The sequence below is a fragment of the Natrix helvetica genome, assembly GCF_964273705.1.
Source record: "Natrix helvetica genome assembly, chromosome: Z".
In the NCBI taxonomy this organism is placed as follows: Eukaryota; Metazoa; Chordata; class Lepidosauria; order Squamata; family Natricidae; genus Natrix; species Natrix helvetica.
In genome coordinates, this window is record NC_138554.1 from 66627534 (window position 1) to 66654331 (window position 26798).

General features: G+C 38.5%; 1 protein-coding gene across 1 annotated transcript in view; it reads right to left on the bottom strand.

Moving 5' to 3' along the window:
• Positions 1 to 26798, bottom strand: part of CNTNAP2 (contactin associated protein 2) — a 1236760-nt gene that overhangs the window by 55771 nt on the left and 1154191 nt on the right. The window contains exons 16-18 of the mRNA XM_081971635.1: positions 22578 to 22748; positions 4344 to 4562; positions 527 to 763 (exon numbers count right to left, since the gene is read on the bottom strand). Of these exons, the coding sequence (XP_081827761.1) occupies positions 527 to 763; positions 4344 to 4562; positions 22578 to 22748 (627 nt within the window). The remainder of the gene's footprint in view (positions 1 to 526; positions 764 to 4343; positions 4563 to 22577; positions 22749 to 26798) is intronic.

The window sequence follows — 26798 nt, forward strand, 5'->3', positions numbered from 1 at the left end:
ATCATTGCTGAATGAATGATTGTAAGTCGAGGACTACCTATATATGTTTGATTATGCTTGCTTTTAACTTTCCTTAAAATCAAGAACTACAGTGTTGATGGTCAATAGTACTGTTACTTCTATTTCCTCAACTAAGTTTCTCTAAGTACAAAATGATAGATTTTTCTTTCAAAAAAAATCTTTAATTTTTCTGATTGCTAAATTCTCACTCTCTCTCATTTCTATTTTCATGGTGATAGATTCAAATATATATTTTCTATATGTACAAATCCATGTAAATTTGTGAATTTAAAAAGGTGATTCTGCAGATAATGGCCAGCCATCTTTCCTATAAACTGATTAGGAAAAGTTATGAGTGTACTTTGTTTCAAAGTGTTTTAAGGTTTAATAGATGGAAAACAGTAACATTATTTTGGGAAACAGTACAACGTTCATGAATTCTTGTTGTCAGTGACTCAGGAAGAGCATATTTCACCTCCATTTATTTTTCAGAAGTATGTCTAGCTTAACATTATGAGCTGTTTACCTTTACTGCAGAAAGGACCATCATAAGCTGTCTGGGAGCAGTCACATGAGTATCCATTATATTTTTCAACACATTTGCCACCATTTTTGCAATGTATTCCATAGCTTGTGCAATGGCCAGAACAACCAGGTTTCACACCTGGGGTGACTTTTGCTCTTTCTTCTAAATCCAGAGTCAATCCATTCATTCTTAAAGAGCGAATGCAACCCAAAAATCCTTTCTGTTCACCTGCAGCACCTGAAGAACATAAAATGCCAAATGAAAAATGAACCGAAAATTAATGAACTTTATGAAACATGAGGAATAGTTTCAGTTAAAATCCAGAAGCCAAATAAAGCCTTGCAAATGGAATTTTGTTCATTCTCAGTTGCCATCCCAGAGATATCAGGATATGGGTAGAAGGATGTTTATTTCAATAGGTCTAATTGAGATTACATTACATTTTAGAGTGAGAGAACTGAGATTCGCCCTGTTCACAATTCCTTTTCTAAATGTGCAAACAATAGGAGAACACATTAATTTTAAGGGAGAGAAATTTATTTTTTTGCTAAATAATGACCGAGTAATCTTTATGTCTTAAAATAAGTCTAGAAAAAGAAATAAGCAGAACTCAAATTAAATTCATTAAATGCAGCACTATTAAAAATGGTAGCAATTAATAATTTGCAAAAGGAAGAAGCAGATAAAAGAAATGCTCAGTTTATCTGCAAAAGCATTATTGTTTAGCATGAATAGTGGGAATTTTTCTAAACCTATTCCTGGATTGATTCTTTACATTCCATTGTTAGCACATTTAGTAATAATAACTCAAATCAACATGATCTCAGATTGCCATCAATAATTATAAGATGATGATCTAATAATGATATGATGATAATGCAATAACAATGCACTATTATTTTCAAATATGAAATAGAAACATACTGTAGATTTTGTTTAAGGAATTTCTTTATGGAACTAAAAGGTGAAAAAGTTAATATAACATACATATATTAAGTGGTATATGGAAAGAAATAGTAGCATGTTTAATAAGTTAATTGTTTTTTTAATGTTTATTTTTTTCATTTACTTTTATAATATATGCAAACTTCATCAGTGGTAGTCCCCAAACCAATCCACTTGGCTTTTCCAGAATCAATGGATCTCTCGTTGTCAGACACGCAACAAGTATTTTTCGTTTATTGGGAATCAAGTACCATACTCCTAGATATTTAATTGTTTTAAAAGATATGTGATAAATCCTAAAATATGCACCTGGCAACAAATATAAGTAGTGGTATAAACATAAAGGATATCCTTTTTATTGCTTTTATATTCTGTGCCCAGTTTCACTTACCCTTTGAAAATAAGATTTGATTCCTATAGCATTTATAGCATAAATATCATACATTTTCAAATTTTATGACATTTGTTCAGTCCTAGAAAAATAATGCTTAAAATATTTTTCTTAGAAGTGATGCATTTCTTAGCAGCCAAATGTACATGAAAACCAAATCACTGAGGTTCTACATATATGAGAAGTTTAGGGTCTCATTCATAGCATTTCTTTCTGTGTGGAAGGGTTCAGGTTCACTTCTAAGAATAGAGTATAGCGAAGTCTTTTATTTGAGAGGTGAAGAGCTGGTACATTTCAGTATAACACAGCTTTTAAGATATCCCTAACAATTTATTTGCATCCTATTACCTCTGTAAGGTAAGGGCTCTGTGTTAGTTATCCTAGCACCAAATCAAAAAATTGACCAGCCACGTAAGTGAATTTCCTGAAAGCAGATATATGTTGAGGGATAAAATCAGCATTGTGTGAAATGATGAAAAGAGTAAGACAGAAAATTCATTTTCTCCCATGTTAATAGAAGCGGAGCAATGAAATAAATTAAAATGATGTATAAGCCTTCAGCATCTTGGCAGGTACCAGATCAACAGAGCTGAAATGGCAGCATAGCTTCCCCAATTGTATAGTCATTATTCATTAGGTTTTTTTCTTCCATAGATCTCTAAGAGCTAAAAAAATGATCTTACATAATAACCTTTTTATTAAGTATAAATTTGTGAATTGTTTGGCACTGAAGCAGACCTTTCTCTTTTAGGTTATACCCAAAGTCATTTAGATATAATGAGCAACTGTAACAGGTGACTGAGGATTTTCATCAGCAGGCTTAGCCTGCATTTGTCATAACTGGGAATACTGAGATAAAAGCTTCTGGTATTTGAATTGTTGATTTCATCAACAAGTACATAAAGCTGCCGCATCACATTAGACAGAATTATACAAGATAACTATTCTGTTAAAACTACTCCTCCCTTTCTTCCAATTTAGGTGGGTCTCCAAAATAACTGGATCAGTGTCTATAACTCATCTTCCTTGGGGGATTAGTGATTTGCTTCAGAGGATTATGCTAATTTTTGAAGTGATAATTTGTTATTTGGCTGCTTCCAAGTCTTCATGACTTGAGTGACATCAGTTTGCCAGGATTCTATTAACAACTGCTTCTTGAAATCATGTGTGCTTAGGGTTGTGTCAACATTGCTGGTACCTAGCCAGGATGGTCTTGAATCTTTCTTAATTTCTTTCAATTTTTGTAAGAATCTAGTTCTTCTTCAATGACTTGCTTCCATGTTATGTGTTCAAAATATTTAAGTTTTTGTTTCCTAATTAGTGCTTTGTTGTCTGTTTTCCTTCATCTGATATTCAGTTATTTGTTCTGTGTTAGATATTAGCAATTGTTATAATGGTTTCCACCAAGGTCCTCTGTTCCGGCGGGAAGAGAGATTCAATCTCATTGGTTGAAGGGTCTGACAGCTCCCTATAAAAGGGCTGCTGTCAGACTGAATCTTCGCTGGATTGTACATAGTTGTTCTGTTACAATAAAGAGCTGTTGCTGCCTTTAGCCTGAGTGTGCCTTTCCTTTACCCGATCTAACATTCTGCATTCTACCTAAAAAAGGAATGCATTTCTTACGACCCTTTTGTGTCGATTTGGAAACTTGTTTGGTACAGTTTGTTAGAAATCAGGCATATGTTGGTGACAGGAATCACATAAAAAGTGAACTAAACTATAAAGCCATATGATAGCTGTTTGTTATGCTGGTTAAAAACAAAGAAAATCCAACTTCTGCCTTTAAACTAAGGATAAATAACCCCAAATCCCAAGACCATCCTTGCACATGATTTGACTATCTCCAAATTGCACCATTATGTATGGTGGATTCTGAATCACTAAAAATATTAAATGAAATCCCTGATAACCAAAAGATTGTCTAGTTATATCTTAAATTAAATTTATGGTTTGAAGGGTGCTTCAAACATTTAAATACTGCTATTTGGTGGCATATGGATTAGATTTATGCAATGCATAAGAATAGGACTAGTTGTTAATTGTAACTGATTTTTAGATCGTCTTTTACATTTCTTAAATTGCACAAACTATCACAATTTATTTTTCAAGTAAAAAACCCAAAATGCTAGTATCTGTATTCAAAACTCCATATGTATTTTGAAGGAAACTTTTGTTGCATCAGCTAATTTAAATACTAAGATTACAGGGGTAAAGTTGCCTGAATCCTGTCTGATGGGAATGGAGCAAAAATAATATTTTCATTTATTGTGTTTTGTTTATTAAATGTTCTATCTAGGAAAGCTGAATTCTAGGATTAGTGTTCTATTTTGAACAGATTTGGGAGTTGTGGAATTGTTGTATGACAGATATTTTAAATAAGTAAATAAATGTGAAGTCTTTACAGTATGACCAGATCTGGAGTGACCACAGGCATAGAGAAAAGGCATTGCATTTTCAGTTCAACATATAGTTTCTGCTTACCAACATAGAGCTGACTATAGAGTTCTAGTCGAGTGTGGCCTTCAGTGGGAGCCTTCCGGATTTCTCTAGGGAACTGATCTACTTGCAGGCTGGCTTCTTTGACATTGCGCTCTGCAATCACTCGATGCCACTGATCATCTGTGAGCGGATATGGTGACTTGACAATAATTTCTACTGGGCCATTTCCAACATTAAATGAGAAAGATACATCTGTGGCAGCTGATGAGAGAAGGTTAGAGAAATACAAGTTTAATACAGATTCTGCTAATTTGTGATTTTTTTAAAAAATATTTCTACTTGCAATTATGTATATTTTCAAGAATTTACTGCATAGATTTTGAATGTGTATTACAAAAGATAATCTACTTAACACAATATTCATATAACAGTGATGGTGAAACTATGGCACATGTGCCAGAGGTGGCACGAAGCACCCTCTCTGTGGGCATGCGAAACGTTGCCCCAGCTCCTGCACATGTGTGAGCACCTTCCTCCGTCCAGCTGGTCTTCGGGTCTCTGCTGAGCATGCGTGGGGGAGGGGCACAAATACAGGAGGTCATGTGCACATGCATGGGGCAAGGCACATGCCGGGAGTCACATACGCATTGCATTTTGGGGGTTCGCGCACGCGCACTTTGGACACTCAGCCAGAAAGGGTTAGCCATCACTGCCATATAACAATGAATTCAGGTAATAAAAATGGCTTTAGTTATTTAATTATTAAACAGGATGATTGTTAGAACATGATCAGGACTAAGGATATTCCAGGAGGAGTGAGTCCAAATGTAGGGTCTATTGCTGAGAACGCCTATCTTCTCTTGCCTACACTTTACAGACTTTTGAAGTAATTATCAGCAAGTCCTTCCTGTATGTTCAGACCATATAGGCACTCACATTTGAAAAGGTTTTGGCTATCTACTAGTGCTATGTCTTATTGGGTCTCAGAGATGATAACCAGCACTTGAATTAGACCTAACAATTAAGACAGCAACCTCAAAATGGTTGAGGTCACACAGGATGGACATTGTAATACTTGAAACATGAGTGTTATATTATTGTTACACTGGCTAACTAATGTGGGCTTTTTTGTATTTTAAATTTGTTTTTCAACTATATTGCTAATAATTTCCCATAAACCTCAACCTTCACGGAAAGTCTCTCTTTCAGAAACCAGGACTGGCAGGAAAGCATTCAATATATTGTAGATAATAGTTTCCTTTTCAGCTGTTTTCAAGCCTCCACGAACAAAGAAAACAGTCCAGCAAAACCTTGGGAAGCACTGAGAATGTATTTTACCCATACCATTTTTATGTTTTTCCTTTGTAAATGTTTCTTTTACACAGAATTCAATGCTCTTTTCTATGGCTAAGCTCACATAATATTGGATGACTTGATTTTTGTGATGTAACTAAACAGAGGACTATTTCAAAACGAATCAATTTTTGCTTTGAAGTTCTTTGTTGTGCTACCTATAAAAGTAAATGTAATTCATTTTTCCTGGTTCCCTCTTTTTGTAGATAACCAGTTTATCTAATAAATTGGTTTTACATGATCTTCTGATTTGGTTGCTTATTTGAAAAGGTGAACCGAGGCAGACCCTAGAACCAATTTGGCTGTATTTATTTTGTACAATGACAATAAAGGCTATACTATTAGGCCAACTTTCTACAATCCCACTAATCATCCCTCCTTAAATAAGCATTTATTATCTCTTAACCACACACAATATGCCATCTGAAGAAGAAAGAAAGGCATGGATCATCCCTCAATAGGAAGTATATCTACTTCCTCAAGTTACACAAGTTCTTAAGACAGCATTACAAGACAGGGCCCAATCCACATCAAAAATAAAACAGCCACTTTATCCACATGAAAATCTGCAATATTATCGAGATAACCCCTATATCTTTTCCTAAAAGAATTTTTGTAACTCAGAGTTGCCTCTTAGGAATCTCCAAGCACAGTAATACTATACAACTATTTTATAGTTTAAACATATTATTTTTTCATGTTTTTAAAGTTTACAATTATATAACATATATAAAATACATTTTATGATCATTTTCATTATAAACTTCAGTCTTCAGATATAAATATCTCCAGAATAAAAGATCTATTAATATTGTTTTATCTCACTATTTGGGGAGGACTGGGGTGGGGTGTCTGCATAGGTTGTAAAACATACTCTAAATTATTCATTTTTGCATTAGATCAGGGGTCTGAAACCTTAAACACTCAAAGAGCCATTTGGACCCATTTCCCACAGAAAAGAAAACACCAGAAACCAATAATTTAACAACTGGTATGACTGGGTGGATGTGGCAAACTCGACGTCACTCACTCCCACCCAGTCACATGACCCCCAGCCATGCCTGCCAAGCCAGTCATTAGAGCAGAGAACTGGTTGTTAAATGATTTGCCTTGCCTGGTCATGCCTCACCCTTCCTCTCCCAGCCACCTCTTGCCATGCCTGGCCTCGGATGTGTTGTTCACCTCTCTCTGTCTCTGTCTCTGTCTCTGTCTCTCTCTTCCTCCCTCCCTCCCTCCCTCCATCTCTCCCCCTCTCTCTGGCTCTCTCTTTTTCTGTCTGTCTGTCTGTCTTGCCAGGGGTGAGTGGGGTAGGGTTGCATTGTGGCTCTGTGTCATACTGGGCTCCAGGAGGAGGAGGGCCCCCCATTTCCCCCCTTGTGAAGCACATTAAATTTCACTGTGCTGCACAAGGCTCTGCAAGAGCAGTGGGCAGGCCATGGAGGTGGCAATAGCTCTGGGCCCGAAGCGGTTTACAGCTCTGAGCCTGAAGCAGTGGGAGGTGAGGGCTGCCTTGAGCGCAATGTACCATGACAAAGATGGAATGCTGTTGCCACATACAAAGGCAAGTACAGAGACGCTTCGCTTCCACTCTGGAATATGGAGTGAGTCTCTATCCCCTGCTCTTACTCTTACCTTCTCAGACCAGGCGAGGAGTGACTGGGAGGGGAGGGGGGTGGGATCCTAGCCAGTGGTGGGATCAGCTGACAGGGAGCCACAGCAGAGGGCTGAAAAAGCTACATACAGCTCCAGAGCCATGGGTTGCCAACCCCTGTACTAAATAAATAAGTCCATGAACACATTTTAACAAATCAGAGCACACTATCTGTGACATATTTCAACACAGCGTTATATTGGAATCTTGATGATAACCATTTGAGATTTTACTTGGTAAATGAGTTACATTTTTAATCATTAATAATTAAAATCAATAATGTAAAAATTATGGGGGAAACCATGCATCCTAGATATTTGTACAAGAAGGCAATTAACTTCTACATTTTACTCTTTGATGTAAAACAAAAGCAAAACAGCACAAAATTGTCAAACATCTATTATAAAACATTTCATGCTAAAGATATATTCTTTCTGTTTTAATCTTTTGGATATGAAATTACCCTGTTAAGTAACTCATTTACTGCTTTCACTAACTGTTCTTATTTTTTTTATTTTTAAAACACTGGGGTTCATTTCCCCCCCGCATTTGGAGCACTGTGTTCCAAATTGTTAGATACCAGAATCAGTTACAATGAATTTACACCAAGGTCCTCTGTTCTGTCAGGAACAGAGATTCAACCTGATTGGTCGAAGGGTCTGACAGCTCCCTATAAAAGGGCTGCTGTCAGACTGAACCTTCGCTGGATTGTACATAGTTGTTTCAGAGTAATAAAGAGCTGTTGCTGCCTAAGCCTGAGTGTGCCTTTCCTTTACCCGATCTAACACAAATAACATATTTCAAGGTGTCCATTTTTCCTGTTTCTTTTTTTGGGGTGGGGACAGACAGTAACATGGATTAGATAAACTAAATAATGATTTGCTGCTTATAAGCAAATGTGCTGAACTGTACCTGTGCATTGCTAACAAATGTTCAGATTTGCAAACAAATAGAAAATCACAGGCATGCATCCCAGGCCCAAACACTAGCATCTATCTAACTACTGTATATGATAAGATAGCAACGAAATCTTAAAGATATCACCATCATCTGTGCCATGTGAAATGCTAAGTGGATGTCCTAAAATATCTCACTATTAGGCAAACTATTTTATCTTTTAAAAACTAGAAACTTTTCTAATATGATCAGGGTCTTTCTCCTCGCCAAATTGCTTGTTGTCAAATTCTTCCCAGTTTTTTCTACTGTTCATAACTTTCCTGAGAAATATTATTGTTATTCATATTATACAATCAGTGTATAATACTGAGATCAAGGCAAACTTTATGACAATGTTTCATGGTATAATCTGAGCATTTAAATTTATCATTGGGGATCATAGATCAAAGATGACAGAAAAAAATAAGTGAAAGAGAGTTGAATAACTGAAATCCATTACCAATAGCTTGTAAAAGGACTCAGGAATGTCTTAGATCAATATTCCCTATTATGTTAAATCAGTATGTCATGCAGCACAATTTTATATACAGTATTCAATTACTCTTTCCCAGTGTAAGCTTGGTATTTTATCCTAAATCCTGATTTTTGATAACGGTAAGAATCTTTTTTGTGTAACTTACTTGCATTTTACATTATCTGTTGACCTAAAATTACAATAGAAATTCAGAGAACTGTAAGTCTAAATCAGTGCCTTATGAAAGATTTATTTAAACATTTTTGAATGCTACAGTATTTTATGTATATTGTCACAAGATATATGGGAGTGCTGCAAGATTATAAATGTGAAAAATGGTCATAAGTCACTTTTTTCCAGTACCATTGTAATTTTGAATGACTAATAAATGAAATGTTATAAATTGAGGACTACATGCATTTCCATTCTTGGGTTCCTGCTATTTCATTCTGAAAACCACCTGGTTCCGTTTCTTCTTTTATTTGTACTTTTCTTTTTTTAAAAAAAATCTGTGGCATTGAGCTACATTTCTGAATATCATTTTCTTTTAGTGCAAAATATTTGATATAAGAAGAGCCTGTACAGAGATGTGATGAATTTCTTTTGTGATTTTTCTTCTTCTTTATTTCAAGGATAAAGAAAAGCCCTTTTGAAGTATGATATAATTGTAGATTTCCTGCTCTGTCAGGGAGCTATTATTCTGTTGATTTTGAATCTTCAGAAATTTTGGTGAATGACATTATAAAAATCACATTAAACAACTCAGATTCAAGCTAAGGATAACCTGCAACAGAGATGTTACCAACATTTATAAAAGCTCAGAATGCCATGCAATAAAATGACTTCAAAAAATATCAAAAGAAAATTGTTGACACTGATAGCAAACTGAGAGTGGAGGGAAATGACAAGTGTGAAATATGGAAATGAGAAATCGATGAACCGGAACTTTATTCCAGATGTCAGAAAATAAATGAAGAAAGGAGAGAAAACTTGGCAGAAATGATGAAAGTAATCTTGGCAGAAGCACTAATGATAACAAAAGTTAAGCTGATAAAAAGAGCAGATAGAGGGTTTCAAATTCTTATAAGACATGCAATGAACAACACATTCTTAGGAGAAATCCACATAACTTATCAAGAAAATACTTAGAATACAGACTTTATAAATGGCAAGAGATATTGGACTACACTATCTCTAGAAGGATACAGGATGTGAAATGAAATGTCACAATAAATTTTAGTTAAATGTAGCTAAAGTTTGAGTGCTATGTACAATGTAATAATAGCTATAGTCAAATAAATGATTAATAATGATAACAAAGCATTTATATATACTAGATTGATAATATGAAATTTTATACAATGCTGTAAGTGAGGATTATGGAGATGATGTTGAAAAGCCTTTTTATAAAAGATAAACCATTTTATATAGAATAGAATATAAAGATGTAATAATTATTGGATGATTCCAGGATGATGTAATAAAATGTCATAATATAAATTTACTTTAAATTTAATATGCCTTATGTTGAAAGGATGTAATAATAGCTAGGCTTAATGGATGTTTAATAATTATATCAATTTGTATCCAAGTATATTAGATTGATGATACTAATAATGCCAAAAAACATGGAATTGAAAATTATTACATAATGTTATCAATGCTAAAATAATAGAATGATGGCACAATAAATTTTAGTTAAATATTGTTACATTTTGAGTGCTATGTACAACGTAATAATAGCTATAGTCAAATAAATAATTAATAATGATAACAAAGCATTTATATATACTAGATTGATAATATGAAATTTTATACAATGCTGTAAGTGAGGATTATGGAGATGATGTTGAAAAGCCTTTTTATAAAAGCTAAACAATTTTATATAGAATAGAATATAAAGATGTAATATCATTGGATGATTTCAGGATGATGTAATAAAATGTCATAATATAAATTTACTTTAAATTTAATATGCCTTATGTTGAAAGGATGTAATAATAGCTAGGCTTAATGGATGTTTAATTATTATAGCAATTTGTATCCAAGTATATTAGATTGATGATACTAATAATGGGAAAAACATGGAATTGAAAATTATTAGAGAATGTTATCAATGCTAAAATAATAGAATGACTTAGAGTAGAAGAATAATAACAATGTATACAAAGATATCTTGATTGTCAATATGTGAATTTTAATAAAATTCAAGTGATGACTATGGAAAGGACACAGAAAGACCTTGTAACCAATCGACACACTGTGTGTAGTTGAAGAGGCTTTTATGTTATATGTGTTGTGTGTTTGTGTTTATCTGAAAATAATTTTTTTTATTTAAACAATATCAAAAGAAGAATTGATATTGAGGATTCATTTTGGAATTCTATAAGTATGCCAATGGTTTCAGAATCAAACTTAGCTAATAAATATGTTCAGTTTTTATAAATTTTATATATGCAATATTTGAATCACAGAGTGCACAAGCAGTAAAAGACTGACCAAAAGACTGGCCAAATCAAAATGTGTGTGCTCCTATAGAGGCATTACCAAACCAAGACAAAAATAATATAAAATAAACAGAACATTGAAAAACAAGTGCATTAAAAAGACTAAAGACAAAAATGCATATACAATACATATATTAACTCAGGAGAGATGGTGGTGCAGTTTGTAGAATGCAGTATGGTGAACAAACTCAGTTCAATCCTGAAAGGCCTTAAGATTGACTGAGCATTCCATCTTTCAAAGGTCAGTAAAATAAGGACCCAGATTGTTGGGGGAAATATGCTGACCTTGTAAACTGTCCAGAGAGTGCTGTAAAGCTCTATGGGGCTATATATAAGTTTACATGCTATTGTTATTCCCCTAGCTGAATATTGATAAATATATTCCAACAATGTTAGTCCCCCACACGCCTTACAAAGCACACTCAAAATTTAAGAACTTTTATATCTGTTTGCAACTTATTTGACCTGTCATTTAGCTACATATTTATTTGAGTCCCCCACACGCCTTACAAAGCACACTCAAAATTTAAGAACTTTTATATCTGTTTGCAACTTATTTGACCTGTCATTTAGCTACATATTTATTTGACCTGTCATTTAGCTATATATAAAAGCAAAGCAGTTAACAAGAAAAACAACACCAGAATTAAACTTCAAAAATCCTCTGTAACAAACTATTTGTCAGATCCCTAAAAGTGATACTGCCATTCAAATGGGAGGAGGGGAGCCTGGGAGCTAAATCACTAGCTACATCTGAAACAACTGAGTTTTACAACCTTACAATGGTTTCCTGTCATCGGGAGATTGAAGAGCCCAACATCTCTGGAGGGATGTTTATGGTAGCCATGTGGGATACATAACTTTGATGTCTAACTAGAGATAGCCATGGAATGTGTGTTTTATTGACTCCCAGGGCATAAGAGTTAAGGAAACATCTTCACACTTGTGTATTGGTCAGAATCTGCATTCGGACAAAGGGGAGGCATCATTATCAGCTTAATCCCATTTGCATGGCCTAAAGGTTTTCAGATGCTGCTTTGCTTCTAATGGTTTCCATCATGACTGATTAAAGGTTCCTTTTGAAATAATAAGTTTCAAGAGTCTTTACTTTCTCAAGTTAGGAGAGGAGCCATTACAAAAAGCACATCTGCTGCAAAGTGATCAACCAGGAGAGAAACATATTTACTCTACCGAGGGGACCCAGCAAACCATGTCTGAGCATAACGGCAAACAAGGGGAAACTGACTGCTGGAGGGAGATGGAAAACCCTCCGCAACCAGAGACCTGCTCCTTGTACTCGGGCAAAGAGAACTAGGTGAGCCTGGAGGACCCCCAAAAGCCCCGTTGGTCAATCGGAATTGGGACGAAAGACGGCTGGGAAAGGAAGACCAGGGGAGTCACCCTTACCCGAGGTAGCCAAAAAACAGGGTGGAAATTGGAGTCAGAAGCTCCCTCTGACCAGGAGGAGCTAAATGAAGCCTCGCTGAGAGAGGATCCTCTGAAGAGGCATGTAACCCAGTTGGTGATGGAAGTTTTGGAAAATCTCAACATCCGCGGGGAGCCAGACCGGCAACTGAGAAGCGTTGGAAGGGCGGCAAACGGGGATGACGCCAGGGGAACTAACCCCCCCTCTGGCCCCTGCTGATCAAGCTGATGGCACAGCAGCAACAGCTAGGAACCCAGAAAACCCTTCCCCCCAGTTGGTGCATGGGTTGGGGGCCACACTGAACCAACACCGAAACCTGCAGTTAGAAAGGAAAACTCCTTCCCTGGGGGTAAAATTTGATGGGAACCCGGAAAAATTGGGATTGGGCTCACCTACATGCAAGAATATGGGTGTGATTTTTCGAACCCAAGGAGCCCGAGTGCGAGTGATCACCCTAGCCCTGGAAGGAGCAGCTGCCAGGTGGATGGTGACTTTACATAATGCCGATGCCCAGAACTGCGGGATTTTGATAGGTTCATGATGGTCCTGCAACGACAGTTCGAAGACCCCCTCACAGACCGCAAAGCACGCGACCACATTAAAGTTGTGAAGCAGGGACGCCGGCCAGTGGCAGTGTATACCGAAGAATTCCAAGACCTGGCATGTCATGTGAGCTGGCCAGACGATATCCTGGTCAGCTGGTTCAAGGATGGGCTGAGTGATGAACACTACAATGCTTGTGTAGCCCGAGGTGCCCCAACCCATCTACATGAGTGGTATCTTATTGCTGAAGAGGCAGAGATTGACATGGCCAGAAATCAGTATCGGGCAGGATGAATGTGGAAGAAATCCCCACCCCAATGGGAACAAGAACCTTTTAAACTGCAAAGGACACCTTCTCTGAAATCCTTAGTCTGTTTCAATTGTGGAAAAGAGGGGCACCGAGCCTATGAAACCTGGCCACCGCGGCAAGGAGATGGCCCTGAGGAGCAGGGAGACTCTAGAACTTCCACCCCCTCCCTTCTTTGAGAAGGAAACCCCGGCTTCGTAGCAGCAGGAATTATACTCATCTGGAAGCGATCCAGAGGATGAACCACTGGTAAGCAAACCAATTAAACCGCTTACCTTGCCCCTGAGACTATTTATCCCCAACTGGGAGAGGGGGATGAAAATCTCAGCTTTAGTGGACTCGGGGTGCACGCGCAGTTTGATCAGCCCAACCCTGGTAAGGAAGTTGAGGATTAATGTAAGGAAACTGAAAAGCCCCATAGCTTTTTGCTAACTAGATGGGTCAATAGCAGGGGGGGAGCAAGCTTCATTGGCCACTGAGCCTCTACAGATAGGCATCGGAAAACACGAGGAAGTGCTTACATTTACAGTGACGCCTGGCATGGAATGGCCATTAGTTCTGGGTCTCGCATGGCTGGAAAAATGGAACCCAAGAATTAATTGGAAGCAAGGCACCATAAGAGTGCAGATGCACATGACTTTTGCTGAGAATCCAGACAAAGAAACTGAGGGGGCAGAGCACCTAGAAACAGCAATGCCTGCTTACATTATGCCACCCCAGGGCATACCCAAAGAATGTAAGGATTTGGCTGAGGTTTTTAGCGAAAAAGCATCCAATGAGCTTCCCCCCCACTGCTCCACTGACTGTGCGATAGAAATCCTACCCAGAGCCAAACTCCCTAAATCCAAGATGTATAGCATGTCTCCAAGGGAGCTGGAAGAACTGAGAGCGTTCATTGAGAAAAACCTAGCAAGGGGTTTCATTGAACCAGCCCGACCAAAAGTTGCAGTGTTGTTTAGAGTGAAAAAAGATGGCACCAGATGTCTGGTTGTTGATTTTAGGAACCTAAATTCGATCAGTATTGCAAATATATATCCCCTCCCACTCATGAAGGATATGCTAGCACACCTAGCCAAGGGGAGAATTTTTTCAAAGCTGGACTTAAGGGAGGCTTACTACCGTATCAGGATTAAGGAGGGAGATGAATGGAAAACAGCATTTAACACCCCTCTTGGATGCTATCAATTCAAAGTGCTACCTTTTGGGCTACAAGGGGTCCCTGCAGTATTTATGCAATTAATAAACAAAGTGTTGCAGGACTATATAAGGGCTGCATAGTTATATTGATGACATTTTATTATATTCTGAGACCAAGGCAGAACATGTAAAACTAGTCCGGGCGGTTCTGAACAAACTTTGCTGTGCAAAACTTTATGCTAAACTCTCCAAATGCGAATTCCATCAAGAAAAGATTGATTGCTTAGGATATCACATTTCACACCAGGGCATAGAAATGGATCCTTCAAAAAATGCAATCAGTACTTGATTGGGAACCACCCAGAACAAGCAAACAGTTGCAAAGCTTCTTGGGATTTGCAAACTTTTACAGGCAGTTTATCCCCGCTTTCTCCCAAATTGCCCTTTCCATCACCAAGCTCTTAAAAACGAAGGGGGAGGGAAACCCAAAACCGAAGCAGCCTTTGAACTGGACAATGGAATGCCAAGTGGCATTTGAAAAACTTAAAAGGCTGTTTCCGGCAGAACCGATCCTAAAGCTCCCGGACACAGAGAAACCATTCGCAATACAGGCAGATGCTAGCGATGTGGTGAAAGGAGCCGTCTTACTTCAGAAAAATGAGGAGGACCAACTACAACCATGCGCTTACACATCCAAAAATTGAATGCCTCTGAGCAAAGGTGGGCCATTTGGGAGAAAGAGGCTTATGCAGTTCGATGGGCTCTTTTAACCTGGAGACATTTCCTAGAGGGGAGTAAGATCCCTTTCGAAGTCTGGATGGTTCATAAAAATTTAGAAGCCCTAAAGACCCCAAGGAAACTCTCTCCTAAACAAGTACGATGGGCTCAGTACTTTAAAAGGTTTGAATTTATGCTTAGATACTTCCCGGGGGAGGGGGAATTTCCTGGCAGATGCACTATCAAGGAAACCGCAATACAATAGTATGAAGCCAAACATAATCAAACCCATGATACAAGACAACCAACTAGCCGCTAGTGTAACCACCAGATCCCAGGGAAAACGAGACACTCTAGAGGACAATGACACCACCCAAACTTTTAAACAAGCTTTAACCACTGATGAATGGTTTTTGGGCCACAAAGACAGCTGTCTGATGAAAGATAACCTAACTTGGGTGGGAGGGAAGTTGTATGTTCCAGCCAACCAAAGACTGCACTTAATGGAAAGGTGCCACGACCCCAAACTAGCAGGACACTTTGGTTTTGTAAAAACTTTACATCTAACTAAAAGGCAATATTGGTGGCCATCACTAAAAAAGGACATAGAGAGCTATGTAGCCAGCTGTCCAATCTGTGCAGCAGCCAAAAGACGCCAAGGCAAAATGCCAGGACTGTTACAGAAGGTAGCCGAACCCTCAGCACCCTGGAAGGTGATAGCTATGGACTTTATTGTGGAACTACCGGAAAGGTTCGGAAAGATTAAAGGTTCCTTTTGAAATAATCCGTTTCAAGAGTCTTTACTTTCTCAAGTTAGGAGAGGAGCCATTACGCTATTATTGTATTTAATTCATTTAAATCTTCCATAGCTCCTTATTTGTTATAAATCACCACAACCATTATCTCTGATCTCTCCAGGATCAAATATCCCATCTGCTTCCTAATAATAGAGCTTTTTCTTAAAAATTTGATTAGGGAGTTTTCCAAAGTCATAAAGCTGTACAGTGGGTATTTCCACAGCTTCTGTTGTTCAAAAGGTTTCTCTATAAACAAAGACAAAATATTTCTTGACAATTGTTGTTTTGTTAAATGTAATGAATCCGTTCTCAAAAGTCGATCCATCTTCCCCCAAAAAATCCAATCAAAGTTGTTTTCCAAGTGGATATATTGTCAGTTCCCCAATCTCCACCAATCTTTGGAAAATCCAATTTATCACTCATTGATTCTGTCGACTTCACTTTTATAAAGTCAATGTGCCTTGTACCTTCTCAAACATATCTACTATTTCCAAACCAAATTCTTGTTTTAAGTCTGATTTGGCTGCAGTTTCCTATATCTAGGTTTCCTCTTTAGATTGATTTAAAACCATTGTTATTTTTTCAAAGTTTCCAATTTAAAATTGTAGGTTAAAGAGCATTTTTCCTTGAAGGCCTCCCAAGGGGCTTTAAGTTGGTTCATTGTTTACTCTCATATTGCTTAGCAACCAAAGTTAAACAGGGGGATTAAACAGGGGAGAAATATAAAGTGATATTTCTCACAGTAAAAACAGATGAAGAAGGAAGGGAGAAATTCAATTTAAAATGTGATGGATTGTGATGAAATGCAGTCTCCTTAATGAAAATCTAGTATAAATGTATATTTTTGTCTTGTTTTTGAAAAAAAATCCTTTCTTCCTTCCCTTTTTGGGTTTGTATTTTAATTTTTTGAACAAAAGTCAAATTATTGATAAAAAGCATTATCAAACTTTTTCTGCAAATTTATCAAGTCCGGTCATATATCTTGATTAGATTTTTAAAAATTGTTGAATATTGAAAGATGTTTCTGGAAGTACTATACTAATTGACATTAGAAACAGGAATACTCCTTGGAAAGTATTTCTGATTATACATCAGAGGTGGGTTCCTACTGGTTCGCACTGGTTTGGTAGAACTGGTTCATCAAATCTACCAAACCAGTTAGAAGAGATTCCATCGGTGGACCCAGAAGTAAGTTCCGGAATGTCTGCCCTGGCCCTGTAGCTTGCTTGCTTACCTCCGCCCATCTGGAAGCTGCTCCATCGCTCGCTCCCCCTGCCCATCTGCACTATCCTAGCCCTACCCACCACTCACTGATTGGCTGGCTCACTAATCACCGCACCCACCTCTAAGAACCCTATCTAAACCCACTTGACTTTTTTCCTGCTTGGCTCTCTATTGCTGCCTGCCAACTTCGAGGAGGTAAGTAAGCTGCAACTAAGCACGGGGCAGATGGGGGCAGTGGCAGGCCATCTGGAATGGCCTGCTGTGGCCCTGCACCATGTGACTCCGGTGACCTTTTGTGGCATAGCAAGGATCCCGGGCTCGCTTATAGCGCAGGGCCACAGAGCCGCCAGAAAACATGGGTAGGGATGGCAGCGGGAGCTTACATGGTGCAGCCGGCATCTTTGACAGGTTTGGGGACCTCGCAAGGCCTTTGCAAGGTCCCTGGACTTGCCCAATATGCCTGGCCACCAGAAAGCATGGGTGCGGGGGTGGGGACACCGGTGGGAGCTTACGTGGCGTGGCCGGCGTCTTTGAAAAGTTTGGGGACCTCGCAGGGCCTTTGAAAGATCCTTGGCTCTGGGAAGGTCCTTTTGGTGGCAGCAGGTATCCTAGAACCTGCCTGCTAGCAAAGGACTTACCTGGGCTTCCTTTACTGAGCACGGGGAGATGGATGGTAGTTTGTGCCAGCTGCGCTGCGCAAACTACCGCCCATCGCCCTGTGCTCAGAAAGCAAGTCCAGGCCTAACCTCATAAAGCGGCGAGGAAAGATTCACATTTAAAGATAGGAGACTTAACTGCCGCTGAAGCCTGCCACTTGAAGAAGCAGGCAGAGGAAGCAATCACTCCTTGTTCCAGGTCAGTTTGGCTGCAGTGCTTACACTGTTTCCCGCCCATTAGGCTTTCACCAGGCTCCTTTTTTGCAATAAATCTGCCCCCTTCTCTTTTTGAGACTGTGGAGTTGACTAGTTTCCATGTGCGGTGGCCGTGGCTCTTGGGGATAACGTGGAGGGGGAAGTGGCTTGGGAGGATTTTCCCCACAGGGTTTGATGGAAAATCTCGCGGAACAAGGTTTTTGCAAAATGGGGAATTTCCCCTAAAGGCTCCACCATGTTCACATGTTCTATATCTGGATGGGTTTGCCGGTTCACTCCTTGCCTTGGTCGGGGCCTGTAGTGTACACGCAGAATTACATCTCCACAATTTCTGGTACCAGTACGCGTGTACTGGACCATACCCCCCTGAAACCCACCTCTGCAACACACCCCTGCCACATACCAGATTTAACAATTGTTGAAAAGAAAGACAAAAATGTCTGGATATGGCAGTACCTGGAGACAGCAGAATAGAAGAGAAAAAACTGGAGAAGATAACCAAATACGAAGACTTGCAAATAGAAAGCAAAGATACTACATAGAAATAGGTACCTTGGATGCAATCCCAAGACAACTGGAACATCACTTGAACACCATTGGCATTGACAAATTCACCACCAGTCAATTACAAAAGGCAGCTTTAATTGGGACAGTTTACAACCTGCAATGATACTTCTAATACGATCAAACATCAACATCTGACTATCCCAGGTTCTTAGGGAGGATTTGACAGCTGCATAAAAATGCCAGCTCCAGTCTGAACATATGGCTGACTGTGCAATGAACAAAAGTTAGTAAGGAATTTAGTGTACTAGTAATTTGAAGAGAGGGAAAATCTATCAATTCTTGTCCCTAATTTGATGTTTGAATTCTGAGTGATGAGAACAGCTGTTACACACATTGCAGATGTATGGAATCTCAATTGAAAGTTACTATTATGGAATGAAAAACAGGCACTTACAGACAGCAATGGAAGAAGCCGAATTATTTCTTCAGTAAAAATAGGGTAAATGGAAGAGTATTTGGAAAGCAAATTTATCTAAAATTACAATTAATGAAACCTACACTTTATTTTTGATATGCTAAAATATAGCCAAGATCTTCTGCTAAATTCTGAAGAATTGAAGTCGATCTTGATGTGTGATATGTAAAAGTAATTATAATATAAATATATCAAATTTTGTAAAAATGTTGCCTGACATGTTTCTTCATCTTTGCTAGCTGGTCCTTGTTAGGTGACAAGTAGAAAGAAGTATTGTTTGATGAATGGATTTGTACCGGTTTTACTACCGGTTCTCTTTCTTGCACGTGACGCTTCTGTGCATGCACAGAAGTGTCCAGATCGGTGGATGGAGCCTCCCACCGCCGCCACTACCGCTTCAGCTGAACCGGGCCAAACCAGCAGCAACTCACCTCTGAACCAAATGTTTTACAACTCTTTACTGTACTTCATTAATGGGCTCGCCATAAAAGCAAACTCATTAACTCTTCTTCAAAGCAGAATGGTTTCATATTATAATACTTTTCTTTCACACAGGAAATAAAATGTCAGTATTCTTTTAAATATATGAAGGTCCTGATCATATGTGTAGAATTTAACTAAATTTGGTCAAAATTTAACATGGTAAATGCCGAGGGGTTATTAACCAATAGACTAATGTAGCATAACTATCTTTTATAGATGTACTGTTTATATATGAGAGAAGTTCAGTCTTATGAAAACAATATTACTTTATGCACTTTAAATATTTAATTATTATGTCCCCATATTAGCACAATGGCTCTGGGCTCCTTGCACACACACACAAAAAAAGAAAATGTAGAGGGACAAATTACTATGCCCATGGAAGCCAATCAGCGAGTCAAATAGTATGCCTTGACCTCTATAAAAGCATCTGAATCAGAAGCTACCTTTCAAAAATGTCTTGCTAAGAGCTCTTTAAGGACTTGTCCTAATGACATAAGTTTCAGCTCATGTCCTGCCTAATGTTGTACTCAGATGATCTGATGTTGATGCAGTGATGTGCAGTCAGGTGAGGCAGGGGAGGCACAGCCTCACCACTGTCATCATGAAAAGAAAAAAAATGTAAAAGGAAAAAAGCAAGAGCTGAGGTCAGGCTGAGCTAGTTGCTGCCTCACCGTGGATGACTCTGCTTAACTGTTTAAAAAAGCCACTAAAAAAGCACCCTCTACTATGATGCAGGAGAACTGCATGCCTCATCTAGTCTGACTTTAGGCGTTTTATGACCACTCGAGCAGAGTTAAGCAAGGGTTAAAAGCCTAAAAATTCCTGACGTAGGTGAGGCACGCAGTTCTCCTGCCTCAAAGTAGAGGGCGCTCATTTGGGCGGGGCTTTTTCAGAGGACCTGAGGCAAGAGCAGAGTTGAAATCCTCTCTGAAACAGCTGGAAAAGGTATGTGTGGGTCGGAGGAATGGCGAGGAATTCAAACTTCATCCTCCTGGTGTGGGATTTTGGGCAAAGGCTGGAGGGAAGGACCCTGGCTCACTCTCCAAGTGTAGTTTGATTGCAGGCAGAGCCACATTGTCTTTTCAAACCTGTAATCAGTGAAGCTGGGCTGGATCCTTCCGGGGCTGGGGGAAAGCGTGTGTGCTCCAGTATGGCTCTTTGACTGGCTTCCTGCCTTCTAGGACTCAGCACCTGTGGTCTCCTCGCTGGTGCTCTTCCCTCCAATCTAACTTTGTGTGTGTGTGTTTGTTTCAGAGGGAGTGAGTGAGAGAGAGGGAAGGGGGTAGGAGAGATAGTCCAATCCAACTTGTGTGTGTGTGTATGTGTGTGTGTTTGAGAGAGGGGGGAAGGAGGGAGAGTGGGAGGAAGGAGGGGAAGGGAGAAGAAAAAGAAAAAGAAAGAAGGAAACTTCTTTCACAAAGGAGAAAAACAAATGCTGTTGCTTTAAATTGGAACTGAGCATGCCTGGCTGTGGAATTCTGGGAGTTGAAGTCCACAAGTGTAAAAAAATTTGAAACCCACCACTGTGTCAGTGCTTCACCAGCCATAAACCTCACTGCACGTCACTGTGTTGAAGTACTGTGTTCCATTTTCACTTGATACAACATTACTGTATGACTAACTTCTGGCACTTGACAGTGACTGTGGTAAAGATGCAGTCTGAGGCTGTCATATGTCTAGCTCTTATTGGCAACTTTTGCCTGCAGTGTGCACATCCAGACTTTTCAATCCTGGTAATTGCTTGTGAAGTTGAATCTTCAGAGAAATGGTGGCTCCCTGGGTAATTATCCCCTCTCTTCTCATTTGTTAAACATTTGATCAACATGTTAGCTAATTACAGGCTGTGCAGATGAAGCTGTAGTCACAATTGTTTTCTTTTTGCAACTTAGCTAACATTGCAGTTTTGAGTGTTTTCTGTCAAAAAAGGAAACAGAGAGCACAAACTACAAGGGCAGGGCTGAGAGAGTAAGCGGTCTAGTCACAGAGGTCTATCAATAGTTCCCTTTACAAAATGAAAGACAAAATGAGAAAGAGCAAAAGAATGCTCAAGAGAGAAAGAGCATTAGAAGACAAGTCAGATGACTCAGATAAAGCAAGCAAAGAGAAAAGAACTAGTGAATGAGAGAGAAAAAGAGAGTGAGTTAGAGAAAATATATGGATAATTCATGATATTGGGGATCTTGATGCTTGTTTCACATTGGGGCTTTTCAATAAAGCAGGAGAGGGCAAAAGTTCTTACTCACTTCAGATCAAATTCTGACAATATTAAATCCCTGTATTTAGGTAGTTGCAAAATCCCTCCTCCTTGTCTTTGCTCGTAGCTATGTTCAGGAAAGTGAATGGTAAATATTTTACATTAAAGCTGTAACTTTAAGCACCACACATTGACTTCATTACCAGGGCAGAAGAGAGATCAGTTGGCATAAGAGATCAAGATAAATCAGTATACTTTTGTGCCCCTAATTGGACAAGACAGAAATATATTAAACTATTAGAATGTGCAAATGTGCTTCAATTTCCACCTAGCCTTGACTTTCTCATTTTAAGTGAAAATTTTAGTCTAATTATTGTGTAGTGTGATTGTAAGGAATAGAATCATGTCCACCTTAAATCATTGAGGGAAAGATTTTTAAATCAAAGGGAAGTGGCATTATTATTTAGCATAGCTATGTTAGCAGGCCTACTTCTGAATTGGTTGGATTAAGAACATTAAATTAAGCATAAAACATTCCAGTTCAAAAAAGGACACCCAGGCTAATTTTTTGCTTCATTGGATAGTTCATAGAGTATGCATGATAATAAAAAAATTAAACCTTATCTTAATTTAATGTGATACTCTCATTCATGTTGTTGACATACTTACATTTTAACTCAAGTTTGATGAAATCTGAATTCCCCCGATTCTCAAGGAAGACTCCATCAGGGGCTGATGTTTTGAAGTAGAATGAAATATCAGCACTAGTCTCTCCTTGAAAGGTGGAGAAGTGGAGATATGAAGATCGAGTAACAAATGATGCAGCATTCCAATAATTCTCTGTAACATATGAAAATATATTTCTTTTGAGCCATGTGCTACTTAAAATTAGACAAAATAAACAATACCTTTTATAAAGGGTCAGAAAACTGAGTGTTTGAAAAGGGAAGCAAGCTATACTATTTGTCTTCTATATAGAAAAATAATACTTTTAATTAAAATATTAATAATTTTATTTTATTGATAGATAGTTGCAGCCTAATATTGGCTACAATTCAGTGAGCATGATTGTTGTTTATAATGTACATTATACTAGAAAATTCTGCTTGCACTTAATAAGCAAGAATGATTTTTACTTAGCTGTCAAGTTAATGAAAGCTTTCCTCTGCTAAATCATACTTGAAACAAGAATCTGAAGAGATTAACTGAATTCCTGAAGGTCAGCATTGCATCCTTTTGTGATGAGATTTTATGAATTCCATTACAATTAAGTTAAAGTTAAAATTCCCAGTTCAAGTATTTTTTAGATAAACTATAGTGAGATAAAAGCAACAAGACAGTTCTATGAAATATTGACGTCTAACAAATGCAATATAATTGATATTTAGAGAGCTTATAGACAGATTTTCTAGAAATTCCAAAAGTTTACAAATTGAATTAAAAAACAAAATAATGTAAAATATAACTAGGGGCATAATAATATAAAGAGCAAACTTGAAAACCAGCTCTAATCAAATACATAGAAGAAATAAATATAGAAATATATTAAGTCTCTAGCTATTACCATATTTTTCAGAGAATAAGATGCACTTTTTCCCCTCCAAAAAGAGGCTGAAAATCTGGGTACGTCTTATACACTGAATACAGCATTTTCTGCCTCCCGAAACCCCACCCCCTTCACCAAAATGGCTGTGCATAGCCTTTAGGAATCTTGCAGAGTGCTCCTGGGGAATGGGGAGAAAAACGGGCCTTTTTTGCTCAATTTTGTCCTCCCCAGCCCCCAAAGCCTCCTAAATGCTATGCATGCCCCCCCTTTTTTTTCAAAAAACGGGCTCGTTTTCATTAAAAATGGGCCGCTTTTTGCTCATTTTTGGGGAAGCACTCTATGCTTTAAAAAACCCTTTAAAAAAAGTGCCCATTTTTGCGAAAAATGGGCCATTTTTGGGAGGTCTGCAGAGTGCAAACACTTTTTTTTTGTAATTTGCCTCTTCAAAACATTGGTATGTCTTATACTCCGGGGCATCTTAGACTCCAAAAAATACGAGTATATCTTTTCACAATGAAAGTGAATAAAGCTCAGCTCAGTTTACCGTGTTATCACATAAATTATGAGGTTAGTTGGCTACCTAAAGTTATAGCACTTTAACTATCTTAAAGTAAACTTTTATTCAGAAAGAACCAAAAAGAAAATCTTGGAAAAAAGGAATGACGTAGAGGAAAAAAACAGGAGACTGCAAGGTGAATAAGCTAAGACTTGCAACAATGCCAAAAATAACACCAAAAAAATTCTTTCAATATGTAAGGAAGAAGAAGAAGAAAGTGAAGGAAATGATGCTGTAGGCTGAATTAAGAGAGTGATAGTATCAAGTCACGTGAAGTGATAGTACTGCTTTATGCTACTCCAGTAAGGCCACACTGAAATACCATTTCTCCATCCATGATAGTGTACATTACAACTTCCAGAAAGTCAAATTTTTATATAAAAAGAGTTACTTCATACATTTTAATACCCAGGAATGAAACAAAAATTATATTAGAGACTAAACAAAAATGCATTTAAGAGTGAGCAAATAATATTGTTAACAATATTACATTATGGCCTAATTTCTTTGAAAGTACAGCTTTGAGTTCTGTAGCCCAGAAATAGCTAGGCTGGATTTTTATGGAAAAGATGATAGCTGATTTTATCTTTTCCCCAAATAACAAATGGCTCTTAATTACATGTTGCTTCAAATTATGTGCTATATGTATCTCCCTCATTAATGATGAGCTTAAATGTATCCAAAGGTCGAACTTATTATAGGTATGGGGAAAACTAGATGCCTGTCCAAAAGTTATGTTATTGACTAGCATAAATTGTGCTATCTTCATTGCTGATCCTTAACCCACTATATGAAGGAGAACAGCAACTGTGCTGCCTTTACTGTTTTAATGCAGGACAATTAAAGAATGTGTTGGATTCCCTTGGGCTTTATTTTCCTTTCCAACAATAATTAATTACCCGCTTGTGAAAAAACAGTGATCCATCACTCTGTGCAATGTTGCTTCCTGTAGGTTTGACAAGTGTAGGCAGGTGCTTGAGAAGGCATATCTATTCACCTGTCAAGTTACCTAACAGTTTGCAAGCACAGAGATCCATCTGTGTTGCATGGATATGGCAGTGCTACAAGCAAGCAACAAAGATGGCTGACAGCATTGAGAAGTAACCAGGATCGCAATTATGATTGGCTCACATGTAATGATGGCAGAGACCACCATGTTGCCTAGTATTTCTGAAGCCAGAAGTGGGTAGGAAGAATTGACATACCCTTTTCCCCTCCCACAGTAATATACATAATAAAATTATTGCATTGCTACAAAACAATGTATAACATACAACAGTAACACTATACAGCAGTGATGGCTAACCTTTTCAGCACCATGTGGTAAAAGTGCATGGGTACACCCATAATGCAATATGTGTATGATGCCCCTGTGTACGCCTTATCCCTGTGCATGCGCAGCAGAGACCCCAAAATCAGCTGGCCAGCGGGAGGCGCGTGTGCATGCATGATAGAGCTTAGCTAGAGCAATGGTTTGCATGCCCACAGAGAGGGCTCTGTGTGCTACCCCTGGCATGCTTGCCATAGGTTCGCTATTATAGCTGTACAGTAACAATAGCCATGTGATCCCCATAAAGTAGACCAGATGAGAAATCCACTCTCCAGGAACATTAGAGTCACATTTTATTAAGATTGCCTATAATAACAAAACCCTGCAAGTCTGATTGTGCTAAACCACTTTCCATTTTACCCCAATGAATTAGAAAGGTAGAATCTGGCCTGCTTCTGAATATTACTTTGTTTCAAGAGGGCTGAATAATGTTTCATCCCTTTTCCCAATAGTTCTTGCATATTTCTGTCAAAGTAACCTTTTTTACTTTCTATAGTCTGCAGTCCAGACCTGGTATAACCTGAGTGACTTTCCTGACTAAAATAAATTTTCTGGATATCAAGCCCTAGCTGTTTTTTGAGAACAGTATTAACCCCATACTACTAAGGCATTTATGTAAAACTTAACAAGCCCTTTGAAAATCACAAGTTGGGCACACTGTTCCATCTTCCCTGTAATCCCCACCAAAATGAAAATGAAGAGCATTTTCCAGTAACAGAAGGGCATCTGCAGCAGCTTAAAGTGGCCAGTAGCAGTCAGGAGTTCTCAGCCTAATGGTGTCAACAAGCACATAGCCAAAGAGGCTGGCAGATGAAAAAACAATGTTCACACCAGAATTATGGAGACATGAAATGAGCCCCTCACAATATAGTTTTGACACACAGAAAATATATATTAATAAATAGGTAATCTATATTTTAAAAATGAGTTTCAGGCAACATCATATTCTGATGACATGTTAGTGAGTTGGAGTACAATAACACATGTGGGGGGGGGGTTAAGTATCATAAAATGCCTGTGGGTGAGGGGTGGGTTTAAGCTGGTACGCACTGGTACGGGCGTATCAATTGGTGAAATTTAGTGTGCCTTCCCGTACCTGATCTTCCAGAGGCCCTGTACCAGAAAACTCCCTCTCCTGGCCTGCTCCCCCCAGCTTGCTCCCCTGCCTGCCTGGTTGCAGGTCGCTCACTCGCCCTGCCCATCCACACCATGCTTGCCACACCCACCCACTTCCTTTGCCAGCCAAGTCGAGCTTCGAGGCTGCAGGTGGCTGGGAGGGGGGGGGGAAGCTGCCTGTCTGCCTGCCCCCTTCAAAAGTGAAGGAGGCAGGCGGAGAAAGAAAGAAGGCGTGCGAGAAAGCACCCCCACTGCCCAAATGCAAATTTGCAGAGCAATTTCTCTCTCTAGATATAAAACTAAAGTCTTTCTTCAAAAACATCTACCACAAATTAATGTTCT